At 42.4% G+C, this 14,763-nt stretch overlaps 1 protein-coding gene across 32 annotated transcripts in view; it reads right to left on the reverse strand.

Annotated features, from left to right (window-relative positions):
* Positions 1-14,763, reverse strand: part of KLF12 (KLF transcription factor 12) — a 527,876-nt gene that overhangs the window by 64,455 nt on the left and 448,658 nt on the right. Inside the window, exon 9 of one of the 32 annotated variants that reach the window (XM_086328581.1) lies at positions 13,970-13,997. The exons of the other annotated variants lie outside the window; for them this stretch is intronic. Coding sequence (XP_086184707.1) covers positions 13,985-13,997 — 13 coding nt within the window. The 3' untranslated portion in view covers positions 13,970-13,984. Of the gene's footprint in view, positions 1-13,969; positions 13,998-14,763 lie in introns of those variants that run through there. 32 annotated transcript variants of the gene reach the window in all.

A 14,763-nucleotide genomic window follows, 5' to 3' on the forward strand; every position in this document is an offset into this window, starting at 1 on the left:
GAGACATTACTTTGCCAACAAAGGTTCATCTAGTCAAGGCTATGGTTTTTCCTGTGGTCATGGATGGATGTGAGAGTTGGACTGTGAAGAAGGCTGAGCGCTGAAGAATTGATGCTTTCGAGCTGTGGTGTTGGAGAAGACTCTTGAGAGTCCCCTGGACTGCAAGGAGATCCAACCAGTCCATTCTGAAGGAGATCAGCCCTGGGATTTCTTTGGAAGGAATGATGCGAAAGCTGAAACTCCAGTACTTTGGCCACCTGATGCGAAGAGTTGACTCACTGGAAAAGACTCTGATGCTGGGAGGGACTGGGGGCGGGAGGAGAAGGGGACGACAGAGGATGAGATGGCTGGATGGCATCACTGACTCGATGGACGTGAGTCTGAGTGAACTCCGGGAGTTGGTGATGGACAGGGAGGCCTGGTGTGCTGCGATTCATGGGGGTCGCAAAGAGTCGGACACGACTTGACCGACTGATCTGATCTGATCTGATCTACGTAAACTGGGCTTCCCTGGTGGCTCAAATGGTAAAGAATCTGCCTGCAATGCAGGAGACCTGGGTTCAATAGCTGGGTAGGGAAGACTCCCTGAAGGAGGAAATGGCGGCCCACTCCAGTATTCTTCCCTGGAGAATCCCATGGGCAGAGGAGCCTGGCGGTCTATAGTCCATGGGGTTGAAAAGAGTCGGATATGACTGGGTGACTAACATTTTATGTAAGTTAACTTTGCTTTCCCTTAAAATACTGCTGCTGCTAAGTTACTTCAGTTGTGTCCGACTCTGTGCGACCCCATAGACGGCAGTCCGCCAGGCTCCCCCGTCCCTGGGATTCTCCAGGCAAGAACGCTGGAGTGGGTTGCCATTTCCTTCTCCAATGCATGAAAGCGAAAAGTGAAAAGTGAAATTGCTGAGTTGTGTCCAACTCTTCTCGACCCCATGGACTGCAGCCTACCAGGCTCCTCCGTCCATGAGATTTTCCAGGCAAGAGTACTGGAGTGGGGTACCACTGCCTTCTCCGCCTTAAAATACTAATAGTCAACATTTATTGAGTCTGCTAAACCCTGTCCTGAGAGTTTTCCAGGTATTAGTACATTTAATCCTCACAAAAACCACAGCACAAGGATTGATAGGAAGTTCCAATTTATAAAGCTTTATATAAACTGAGGCATACAGATAGTAAAACATTTACCTAAGGTTGCAGAGTTAATATGTGGTAACTGCAATACGAAAATAAGTAGAATGATGTTTTAATCCCCATTCTCTTCTGCCTCTCCTCATTTTAAAGATTAAGATAATGGTATCTTTTACGACATCTCCCAGAATCATTATAAAGAATAAATGGAACAATATGTATGAAGCTGCATAAAACCATAAAAAGCATAGGTTTTAAAAAAAAAAAACATAAAAAGGTAGGTAAAATATCATTGACAGGCCATTCTAACCAAGTATGCTGTCCAATTTCTGAGAAAACCAGACCTCATTATTTCCCTTTGGAGAGAAGTGTTAAAAATGAGGAGTTTGTGGAGAATCACTTTGGAGACCTACCGTCCACCACCAGAGGATGAATTATTTACCAGTAATATAACCAGGCATGCCCGGGAGCAAACTACTGATTTCAGAGCCCACTTTTAACTCCGTATCAGGTTCCCTTCGTCAGGAGGTAGCGCATAACCCACAGAGAAGGCAGAGTCAGACACAGACGATGCTTAGATGATTGCCTTTGAGGGAGCAGATAATCAGGAGCTGGCAGTTTGATAAAAATAATAACTGACATACATGATCCTGCTCTAGCCGGATCTTTAACCTGAATCTACACATTTAAATTTTAATCTGCTGAGCTCGAGGAAAGACATATTTTTGTTGGACTTTTATTCCAAGGAAAAGAGCAGTGAAGATGTGCTAACTCACTTAAGGCCAAACAGCCAATAAATGCAGGGAACAGGATTTGAACTAGCATCCCCTGATCTCACAGCCTGTGCTTTCTCCACTGAGTTGCTTGGACTTCTGATTTTGTATTTATTCACCCCAGGTCAGTTTTAAAGGCCTTAAAAAAATTACTGGAGAATGGAAATCTACATCCAGTACTTCCGAGGCCACATCTCCCTCTGTGGCCAATTACAGCTCTGGATTTGCTTTGATGGACATTTCCCACAAAGTAAACAATCCTTCCTTATTATCATCAGGAGGCCCTTTTTGGTGTATGCTCTGATAATGGGCCCACAGCTGCTATGATCCTGGGGTGGTCTCGCTTCTCAGCCCTTGGGAGGATAAATGATTTAACTCTTCATACCAACATGGATTTGATATTTTACACAGGGCCACTTAAAATTCAGGACCTGTTGGATTAGCTAATCAATTAAAAGGAAAAAGATATTTAGTCTTTGTTCATCTGACAATGTCCCATGCCTTAATCCTATAAAACTACACAGCCAGCATTTAAAATCTCATTCCAAATCCTATTTCCAGAGTTGTGATGTCTGTGGATGTCTGTCTTTGAAGGTGTGGCAATAATCAACCAGAAGTTTGATTTCCAAATCCATCAATATATACCAGAAACAAAAAAGCCATGGAATTAGCACACCCAAAGGACAAAGAATTAAAAAAAATAATCACCCACACAAAGCCTATCCAGGAGGTGACCCTTTTTCATTGGACTAATTATAAGGAAATATAAAAGGGCAAGCTTTTTATTAATCAAGCTCTTTTCACTCAGCCATGAAGAACTGCTAGGCAGGAAGAAAGCAAAGAGACAGGGTGTTAATGTAAGCCTGATAATTAAATTCAGAATCAAGTGGATCAGAGGGAAGGGCATAAATGGAAAAGTCAGATGGAGGTAAGAACTGGAATCTTAATTCTTTATAAAACTACATGGTTGTAGAAACAAAAAGAGAAATGAAAAGCTATCAAATAAAGCAACAATAAGGGAGGTTACATTTAGAAGTGAACAGTGACCAAAAATACCACTGAGGCATTTTGTAGTATCTTTTCTCCCAGAGCATGAAGTCCTTTCCTATAAAATCTCTTCCATTTATTTTCATATAATCTCTGTGAAAACACAGGCAAGTGCAGGCTACACAATCTTGTCTCAGATCAGATAATTAAGAGAATGACAGAAGAGGTCCCCAATCTCTAAAACTTAGGTCAGTATTCTATGATTATCCTTCAAACATTTTGTTGAGTATAAGAACTATAAGCACAGAAAGGGTAGAGATGATAAAACTCACGTCTAAAGATTTTTCTAACATAAAAAATTCTTGTTGCCCTCTGAATCTGTGCTTTTTTACTTTGTGGAAAATACTGAATAAGAATGGAAAACAGCCATGAAAAAGTGGAGGAGAAACCATCAAAGTCAGGAGATGAAGTTCTGATCCCAGCTCAAATTCACTGTGCAAACTTGAACAATAGCCTTTAAACACTTGGCATCTCAGTTTTCCTACAATGTAAGACAAGGGTGTTGAGATTATTCATTTCATTGATGAATACTCCCTGGGTCTGCTGTCCCATGTGCTATATGAGAAGTCAGGAAATGACTGGTTTGCCATCTGCAGATGGAAAGGTGGGAAGACCATCACTCACAGGCAAACCAACGAGGACACTAAATCGTGATGAGGACAGTAACGCCGTTCATATAGTGGCATTGGATCAGGAAGAAGGAGCAGATGGGATGGGGGTACTGGAGGAAAGACTTCCCAAAGAAGAGAATTCTTAATCTGAGCCCTTCAGAATTAGCTTCTGTGGTGACCAACGTGTTCTGGAAAACATGAATTCTGTGTAGCTGGAATGCAGGATCCATGGAGGATGTGAAACATTTAGGGAAAGCAAGGTGGAAAAGCAGGAAAACAGTCTTTTAGCAAAGGATCTCATGAACTGCATTGAGGGCTTTGAATGTCAAGACAGAGAGGAGAAATCCCATTTGTATTTGACAAACATCACTGCAGGCAAGGTGGAGAATGGATCTGCAGGGTGAGGAGAAAGAATCAGAATCCAAAGAGACCCTTAGGAGCTTACGTTAAATCTTTAAGCAAGAGATGGGATAAAGAAGAATTAACATCATCAAGAAATATTTAGGAGGAAGAACACTAGACTGGGTGATCAAATGGATTGGTTCACAGAGTTGATGTTATTGTGAGGTTTCTGGCTTGTGTAGGTGGAGAACAGGAAGAAAAGTGGGCTTGGAGGATCTGAACAAATGGATTCTTTTCCAGTACCTTTTCATGGGAAGAAAGACGTCAGGGTGCTTGGAGTTTTGGGGAAAAGATGCCTTTGTGTGTTAAGATCAATTTATTTGGTTGAGGTTGGTGTCTCACCAAGCAGCTCTGGGCTGGACACATACTGGGGCAGGCAGCATCATTTTATGGTGGTGCATGCTACAGATGCATATGTGGGGCAAAGAAAGTGACTGAAATTCACACTTCAGTTTCCATGCACCCTGAGGATATGTGCTGGCTGTGTGAAGTGCACTGTGATATGAATAGTTTCTGTCTGATTTACCTGTGGGTATCTGTGGTTCCACCACTGTACATTAGAGCCGCCAGTGGAGAGTCTGAAAAACTTATCTTCAGATTTTCTTGGTCTCAAAAACTTCTCTCTCATCATCAGATATAGACACACCCACCCCTGTCACCCTGTTTATTTAACTTATATGCAGAGTACATCATGAGATATGCTGGACTGGAAGAAACACAAACTGGAATCAAGATTGCCGGGAGAAATATCAATAACCTCAGATATGCAGATGGCACCACCCTTATGGCAGAAAGTGAAGAGGAACTCAAAAGCCTCTTGATGAAAGTGAAAGTGGAGAGTGAAAAAGTTGGCTTAAAGCTCAACATTCAGAAAAAGAAGATCATGGCATCCGGTCCCACCACTTCATGGGAAATAGATGGAGAAACAGTGGAAACAGTGTCAGACTTTATTTTTCTGGGCTCCAAATCACTGCAGATGTTGACTGCAGCCATGAAACTATAAGACACTTACTCCTTGGAAGGAAAGTTATGACCAACCTAGATAGCATATTGAAAAGCAGAGACATTACTTTGCCAACAAAGGTTTGTCTAGTCAAGGCTATGGTTTTTCCTGTGGTCATGGATGGATGTGAGAGTTGGACTGTGAAGAAGGCTGAGTGCTGAAGAATTGATGCTTTTGAACTGTGGTGTTGGAGAAGACTCTTGAGAGTCCCTTGGACTGCAAGGAGATGCAACCAGTCCATTCTGAAGGAGATCAGCCCTGGGATTTCTTTGGAAGGAACGATGCTACAGCTGAAACTCCAGTACTTTGGCCACCTGATGCGAAGAGTTGACTCACTGGAAAAGACTCTGATGCTGGGAGGGACTGGGGGCAGGAGGAGAAGGGGACGACAGAGGATGAGATGGCTGGATGGCATCACTGACTCGATGGGCGTGAGTCTGAGTGAACTCCGGGAGTTGGTGATGGACAGGGAGGCCTGGCGTGCTGCGATTTATGGGGTCACAAAGAGTCGGACACGACTGAGCGACTGATCTGATCTGATCTGATCTGAAGTATCAATTATATTTTGATGATGCTGCCTGCAATGCAGGAGACCTGGGTTTGATCCCTGGGTTGGAAAGATCCCCTGGAGAAGGGCAAGGCTACCCACTCCAATATTCTGGCCTAGAGAATTCCATGGACTGTATAGGCCACGGGTTCGCAAAGAGTCAGACACAACTGAGTGACTTTCACTCACTCACTCGGACATGACTGAGCGACTTTCACTCAATCACCCACTCACTCACAATGTGCATATCAATAGACATAACCTCTCTCTACCCTTGTCTTGTTTCAACCACCCCGCACACACTTTTTTAAGTTCCCTGAATTTTCCAAATGTGTCCTCATCCCAGGGCCCTGGTGTGAGTTGTCTCGAGCACCTGGACGATTTCTCCCATACACTCACACAGTTGACTCCTTTTCATGCATCTCCTAGCTTATGTGTCTCCTTCTTTCAAGAGGTGTTTTTTCTGACCAAGCCCCTGGAGTCAGGATACCCTTTCCAGGCATCCCCAACATTACCCCTGGCTACACTTTCATCTGAGCACTTCTCACCTCCAGACACTTGCTAGTTATCTGTCCTCCTCTACTCCAGGAGGGCAGAGGCCCGTTTGTCTTATTAAATAGTGTCCCCAGAGTGCAGCAAAGTGGCCAGATCATTGCATGTGCCATAACTTCACCGAACGAGGGAGCAAATGAATGAAAATGAGTATTCTAGAAAAGTGATGATCCTATCGAGTAAAAAATAACAAAAGCCCACAAAACTTCCGGAATATCAAAAGTGACCAGGTGTGCAAGTGACATAGAAGGTAAACACTTAAGATAGTGGTTTAGTTGCTCAGTCATGTCTGGCTGTAGCCCACTAGGCTCCTCTGTCCATTCCTCCCAGGCAAGAGTACTGGAGTGGGCTGCCATTTCCCTCTCCAGGGGATCTTCCTGGCCCAGGGATTGGACATGCATCCCCTGTGTTGCAGGCAGTCTTCTGCATTGCAGGTGGATTTATTACCAACTGAGCCAGCAGGGAAGCCCGAAAAAACAGAAATGGCAAGCCAGGCCCACAAAACAGGTAGACAGAAAAGAGCTTCGGCAAAAGCATCCTAGGGCAGCAGTAGGATTTAGAAAACAAGAGAAACAGAGGGACACTCTGACTGTGAGCCCCACTTTCTAAAAGGCCTTGGTGATGTCTTCTGGTATTTTTTTTTAAGTCTCCCCCCACTTCCTTTCTGTGAAAACCAGCGTCATAATCATCTACAGCATTCAGTCAAGTCTCCCATTCAGCAGAAGAAAGAGGGGCCAAAGTGTAAATTCACACAAATATTGTCTTCATATTTTCTCCCCTTTCCATGCCAGTGAGATCTGCTCTAGTGCTCTGGGAGGCACCCTCCACATAGGCTCTTATGTGAAGAGCGCCCCTTGGGGTTGTGCAACACGGCCATCCCAGAAAGAGAATCACCAGGCAAAAGTGGCAGAAAAAATGGCACCAGTCATGGCTGTCTGGACTTCCTTAGGAGGGAGGATTTTCCGTTAAAAATGTCCCAACAAGACAAAAAAATGTCAGTGCTATCGACAGCCAGTTCCTGAAAACAAAAGCAAAAACCGGCTACAGGGCAGATTCTTGAGGCTGGGCTGTACTGGGTTCTAGGTTTGGTGCAACCCAAGGGAGTCTCAGGACCCCTCACTCTCAATGGTATTCCCAGGATTCTCTGCTGCCATCAAAAGTTCTCCCTCCTACCTGTGTCTTCTTGAGACTCAGGAGACCGTCAGCCGCACAATTCACTGAGCATGCAACCTTTGAGGAGCTCCTGAGGTCATATTTGAAATACGTGGCATGGATTATGAAAAAGACATTCTCTATTAGCCAGGCTAATAAGGAATCCTCCAAATAATTGAGACCACATGGGCATTACAGAGGACTTCCAATGACTTTCAAAGACTTTACAGACATTTTCATGATCAATTACAAGACTCTTGTTCACAAAAGCCTACCAGAGTTAGCAAAATCTCATAGGACATACTGGCTCACTACCAACAGGGAAGAGGAGAGAATGAGTCTAGTCCCTCTTAGAGGAGAGAGTGAGTCAACCAGAAGCATTTTTAGTTTTATGATGATTCCACCTCCACGACTCCTTTCCGGATCACCCCAGGAGCCCAGCACACCCACCATTTACCAACGTCTACCTCTAGGTGGCAGCAACTTCCTTCTGTTCTCAACACCCTCGCCTTTGGCCTTTTGTTTCCTAGTCACTATAATTCCATCCTCCCTTCTCTTTCTCAAATAAACACTTCACAGCCTGTAAAGTTTGGGGAAGATTACTGTAAGCCACTTGCACTGTAAGAAACCAGTCTATTCTTTCCGTTAAGCGACAGGGTTCTTCAAAGAGTCTGAAATAATTCAGGTCTAAAGTGAAAGATAATAGAAAGTTATTTTCTTTCTTCCTCCAGAACTATCAACTATATGCTCTAAGGAAAGCAATGTTTCTTTTTCTTTACAGTCCTCTAAGGAAAAAGGCAAAGAGTAGAAGAGTGGGAAAACAGATGGAACTGGAGAGATTTCTATTTTATAAGAACATTAATTTACTCCTATGGGTAATTTAAATCATTGCTTTCTAAAAGATCTAACCCAACATGTCCATGTAGGAGGCTGGAAGGGAATATTTACTACTCACAGAGTTGGTAACATACATAATGTGGAGGTGGTGGTGGTTGTCAGCTGTTAAGTCGTGTCTGATCCTTTGCAACCCCACGGTCTGTAGCCCGCCAACCTCCTCTGTCCATGGAATTTCCCAGGCAAGAATACTAGAGTGGGTTGCCATTTTCTTCTCCAGGGAATCTTCCTGATTCAGGGTTCAAACCCACGTCTCCTGCATTGGCAGGTAGATTCTTTACCACTGAGCCACCTAGAAAGCCCAGGGGTGCTACCCTTCTATTAATTTGGCCTTGGTAGAAACAGAAGTAAATTGGCTACATCTGTAACCAGGAAAGCTATCATTTCTGCTTGGATGTAACACCTGCCCTTCTTGGAGTATGTATTTATCTAATGTATCTAACCACAGTCCTACCTAAGCACACTCACCTGCTCAGGGTTCTAAATTATTAAAGTTAGGAAGGACCCAGGACAGTCAAAGTACTGGGTTGGCAAAAATGTTTGAGTTTTTTCCAAAAGATGTTACAGTCTTTCTGGCCAACCCAATACCTTATCACTTCGTTTGGGGTTATAATAACTGCTAGGTGTATCAAAAAAATCATGCAGGCAGTAGAAAAAGATTCCTTTTATGTACAGCTGGCCTTTAGCTATGGGTTAATACCTAAGGTTTATAAAGCACTTTCAAGGTGATACTATGATGAGTATTATCTCTGTTGCACTCTTCCCAAGACCAAATTTGAATAGTTTAGGTCAGAAATCATTCATTCATTCAATAGAAACACTGAGGTGAAGGAAGCAGAAAGTCTGATTTAGTGTAAGTGACAAATTTATACTAGAACCTAAGCCTGCAGACTTCAAGCTTTATTCATTTCCTAGGAAGCTCCTCTGGAGAAGGCAATGGCAACCCACTCCAGTGTTCTTGCCTGGAGAATCCCAGGGACGGGGGAGCCCGGTGGGCTGCCGTCTATGGGGTCACACAGTCGGACACGACTGACGCGACTCAGCAGCAGCAGCAGCAGCAGCAGAAAGCGCCTTTATCTTTTCACAATAGCTAAGTGTGCTTGGTTTTAAAATTTTTGAAATATACCATTCAAAGTAGAATTTATGTAAAGTTTAAAAATAAAAAACCAAAAAACTCAACATTCAAAAAATGAAGATCATGGCATCCTGTCCCATCACTTCATGGCAAATACACGAGGGACTGAGCTACTGAACAGCAACAATAAATAAGTGTAAAAATTGAAAAAAAAAAAAAAAGTAGGGTTTTTAGAAAAATGGATGGCTTGAGGAGATTAGGATAAAGCTAGTGAGTTTTCAGAATGAATTCTATTAATACTTTGGCTAAACACTTCTTATGCTTTGAACATGTAAGAGTCCTGGGAGAACCCATTTATTTTTATTACTAAATTTTACTTACTAATCGTAGGACTGCCTTCGTCATCCAAAATATAGGAAAAGACTAACTCCAAGGAATAATGTTGAAGTTTTCTGGCCTGGAGAATTCCATTAAGTGTATAGTCCATGGGATGGCAAAGAATTGGACACAATTGAGTGACTTTCACTTTTCATCAACTGCCTTTAGTGGTAGCTTCTAGCTCACTGGTAACATGGCAAGTGGATGGTGCTGGTTTAAGAGGTAGCATGTTCCCCATCACTGTGTGGTACCAGCACCTCCTCTTCCTTTGGGAAATCCCTCATCGTGCGTGGTTTTAATGGGATTGATAACCAAGATACCCTACCCTCATGTAGGTCAAAGGCTGGGCACCTGCGTCAGGTTGGGCTGGGATGATTGGACTCTGGCGTCCTCAACTGTGATCCAGGAGCTGGGGCTGTCTCGTTCCAAGATTGCACCTTCTTAATCAACCTGCTTCCAGGTCCTGCTCTGCTCCCTGGGTTTCCCAAGGACCAACTCCTCACTTTTTCCTTTGACTCCATAACGCACCTCACGTCCTTCAACGAAATTACCTTTCAAGTACATTAGACAGACTCAGTCGGTTTCCATTACTTCCAACCAAAGAACCTCACCCGCTAAAGGAGACTGAACTGAATGAAAACTGAGACAGAGGTAATGGCTACAGACCACAGATTCCAGCAGGGTCCTCAGCTCTTCAGCTACCAACTGAGGGCTTATGTGAAGCAGCTGTGACTAAAACCTGTGTGATGCTGTTGCGCTCAGATGCTCAGTCGTGTTTGACTCTTTGTGACCCCATGGACTGTCCCCCGCCCAGCTCCTCTGTCCATGGGATTTCCCAGGCAAGAATGCTGGAGCCGGCTGCCATTTCCTTCTCCAGGGGATCTTCCCCACCCAGGGATGGAACTTGCTTCTCCTGCATTGGCAGCTGGATTCTTCACCACTAGTGCCATCTGGGAAGCCTACGTGTGATATTGGTTGGCTGTAATTGGTGGGCAAATAGGTCACACACTATCTATTGCTATCTTAAAACTGATGAAATATATTCATTATGAGGATACTGGTCGTTCCTTAGGTAATCTGGTACTCTACTTAGAAATGTAATAAATGGCCAATTTGAAGGAAAGCACTAAGAAACTTTATGAAAATCTAGCAGTCAGCTGATAAAAGTTATAGTAAGATGATATCTTATTTGATTTTTAAATGGCTAGTTCACTGTCCATGTGTCTATAGAGAAATCTCCATGGCTAGAAAGATGATACTGAAAATATGACTGGCAGAGGAAAATCAAAACAAACCCACTTGGTACCCCAAGCATTCCCACAAGGGAACCCCCTTAAGATTTATGATCTGAGCAATATTCCCAGCATATTCAAGAACACACTAGGATTTCTGATTGGGTCCTAACATTAAGTCATTATTCTTTCAAATATATATTTAGAAGTCAGGTTTGACTAGCTAACCCTTTAGCCCAAATGTATCCACTGAAAAATTTGTGGAAAACTAAGAAAGACTGTGGCTCCTGTGGATAGATATAAAATAAGACCTTCCATCATTTTGGACTTCCCTTGTGGCTCAGATGGTAAGGAATCTGCCTGCAATGCAGGAGATTTGGGTTCAGTCCCAGGGGTTGGGAAGATCCCCTGGAGAAGGAAATGGCAACCCACTCCAGTATTCTTGCCTGGAGAATTCCGTGCACAGAGAAGCCTGGAGGGCTACAGTCCATGGGACTGCAAAGAGTAGGACATGACTGAGCTACTAACAAATGTAACACTTTCATTGTTTTAATGTCTTACATTAATTATCAGAGAACTTGTAATTCTACTATCAAAGATGTATCTTTTTTTTTCATATTGGGACAGTTTTTTTACCTGCATCATTCATTTGTTGTTTAGTTGCTAAGTCGTGTCTGACTCTTTGCAACCCCAGGAACTGTAGCCCGCCAGGCTCCTCTGTCCATGGGATTTCCCAGGCAAGAATACTGGAGTAGGTTGTCATTTCCTTCTCCAGGGGATCTTCCTGACCCAGGGATCGAACTTGGGTATCCTGCATTGCAGGCAGATTCTTTACCATCTGAGCCACCAGGGAAGTCTTATTCATTAATGACTCCCCAACCCCCTTATCCTGCCTGTTTCATTACAACATGACTGTTATTTTAAAGGTCTATATCTGAAAAGTTTAACAGGGACGGGACTGTGATAGAGAATAATGCCCACTGTACACCTGAAAACTGTACAAAGCTGTAGTTTTAGTAGCTTTCCCAGATTCAATCACGATTCCTGATTATACCTTTAAGCTAAGAAACAACAACTATATGAAAACTATGCTACAAGTCCCAGAATTACAAACAAGTCATTTTCTTGCTTCTTTTCTTCTGCTTACTATGGATTTAATTTGCTCTCCTCTTTCTGGTGTCCTAAGGTAAAAGCTTAATGTAACTGATTCTAGATCCTTCCTCTTTTATAAAATATGCATTCAATGCAATAGATTTACTCCTAAGCTCTACTTTATATGCTTCCTACAAAATGTGATAACCTGTGTTTTCACTTTCATTTACATCTGACCTTTAAACAAACAACATGGGTTTGAAATGTGTGGGTCAACTTATATGGGGATTTTTTTCGATAAGTATGTACTATAGTACTACAAAACCTGAGGTTGACTGGAACCATACGTAGGGAACCATGGAAATGCAGGCCCGACTATAAAGTTATCCATAGACTTTCAACTACACGAGGTCTGTCAGTGCCAATAACCCCACTTGTTCAAGGGTCAACTGTAGTTAAAAGTATTTTTAAATTTCTCTTGAAATCTCTTCGACCTGTGCATTATATAGAAGTATGTTGTAAAGTCTCTGTGTATTTTTAGATTTTTCTAAAGTCCTTTTGAATATTGAACGAATATGGGACCATATTAAAATGAGTTAATACAAGGACTTCCATGGTGATCCAGTGGCTAAGACTCCACCTTCCCAACGCAGACGGCCTGGGTGTGATCCCTGGTTAGGAAATGAGATCCTACAGGCAGCAACTAAGGCCCGGTGCAGACAAATAAATTTTTACAATATATATAAGATAAAATAAAACTAGTTAATACAGTAGAGATGCTTTAAGACACAACAGTACCACACATAGCTCCAGGGCTAAGATGCCAGGAAGAACAGAGGGTATACTGACAGGCCGAGTAATATGGTTCTGAGCAGCTGGTTGGTAAAAACAAATTATGAATGGACTTTTAATAGAGAAACAACTCAAAAGTGGTGACCTTTTAGCTCAGCAGAATCTTATAGCCTTAATTCTCCCATAATTAAAAAATGACCTGCTTTAATTTTTTTCCCAAATCATCTTTATTGTGGTTGAAGGAATACTAGATACAAAAATCAGCTGATATTAACAGGTATGTGAAACATTTTTATCATGACTGTTCTTGCTGCAGTTTTGGGTAACAGAGAATTAAAGAAAATTAGACCAATGGTCATTAAGGGAAATCTCAAACACAGCACACAAGTTTAAAGTATACATAATGGTCACCAAGCTAAATTTGAGGAGCTGGTGGAAGTCATGGAGGAATTTACTAGCTGACACTGGATTATAACATAAGAAAAGAAAGGAATTTGAAGGGATTTTCAATGTAGCATCACTGTGGAAGCTTCTTTGCATTGTAATTCAGTGTACAGAGAACTTGCAAACTGCTTCATGGTTATATAAACTGCCGCCCATTTTCTGAATCTGTTATCAAACACTGGAAAGAACATGCTTCCAAACTAAATCTAAAGGCAACCTGCTGTTACTTATTTGCCAACACGTATGGATTTAAAAAAAAAAAAAAAAGGAGACCAGGCAGGCATTCTGGGAACTGGAATCTTCACGTATTAAAATTGAGACACAGTATCATAATTTTTGCCCGGTAAGTCAAGAAGCAGTGAAATGCTCTGGTAATTAAAGTAACATAGTCAATATTATCTATAAATAATGAGCATGCAAGGATCTGCAAGATGATGAGTAAACATTTTGGCAGGGATCAACTGCCACAGATTGGAAGGGAAAGCAATGTCTTTATCAGGCCTTTCTTCTTTCTCTCCCCCATCACATCAAGCTCATGGGAATTTCTCAGACAAAAGCCTTCTGCTTAGCTTGTAATGAATTAAACATCCATCTGACTTAATCTTTAGCATTTCTCTTGCTCTGCCCACAGGTAACTAACTGCCACGGAGCAGAAAGATGGCTGGACACGAGTGTAGAGAACTGGGCTTATGCCCGCATCTGACAAGGAACACATTTCTGTCCTTGGATCTCCATCCCTGTGTCTGAAAAAGTGAGAAGTTGAATTGAACTTGATGACGTTTACAGTTCAAGCGGCTTCCCTGGTGGCTCCAAGGTAAAGAATCTGTCTGCCAATGCAGGAGATGTGGGTTCGATCCCTGGGTCAAGAAGATCCCCTGGAGAAGGAAATGGCAACCCACTCCAGTATTCTTTAATGGGAAATCCAATGGACAGAGGAGCCTGCAGGGCTACAGTCCATGGGGTCCCAAAGAGTTGGACATGACTGAGTGCCAAAAACAACAACAAAAACAACAGTTCCTTTTCAGCCCCACAACTGAAAACTACTGCATTCAGAAATGTCCTGTCCCCCCAACACCCTTTGAAGAGCTAGTTCTATCTCAGCTTTCTCAAAGGTTTCCAGTAGCAACCACTTGAGTGCCTTCCTCTATTAAGGCAAAAAGTTTAAACAAGAAGCAATGTTCTTATTTTTATGACCAAAATCCATATTAGTTACACTGTTCAGAAAGATTCAATGAAGTCATGTCTAACATTTGCAACTATATGCATATAAACATTTAAGTTCACTGTAGCACAGCATATCCAACCATAAAACATCAAAGTGTGAAAAGGCTCTTCCTGCCCTTCCCTAAATTGGTGACACAGAACTTTTTCACTTCCAAATGTGAAATGTGATCCACACCCAGAATGTGTCATAATTGGCATGGATATGCTATTAAAACTAGAGCTTCTTTTGCAGACAGCTACATAACATCTCAGGCATGTTGGTAAGAAAGGAATCATAATTGAGACTGGTGGTGACAGTATCCGGATCGTTAGAGAAAATTAATCCTATTTTACTAATGGCAATTCCTATTAACAATGCCTGATTTTGCCATCATAATATAAATAGTCTAGAGTCTCTACTATGTGACACATAACTCT

The sequence above is a fragment of the Bos grunniens genome, chromosome 12 (assembly GCF_055505025.1).
Source record: "Bos grunniens cultivar Pamir isolate PY7600 chromosome 12, Bosgru_T2T1.0, whole genome shotgun sequence".
Lineage (NCBI taxonomy): Eukaryota > Metazoa > Chordata > Mammalia > Artiodactyla > Bovidae > Bos > Bos grunniens.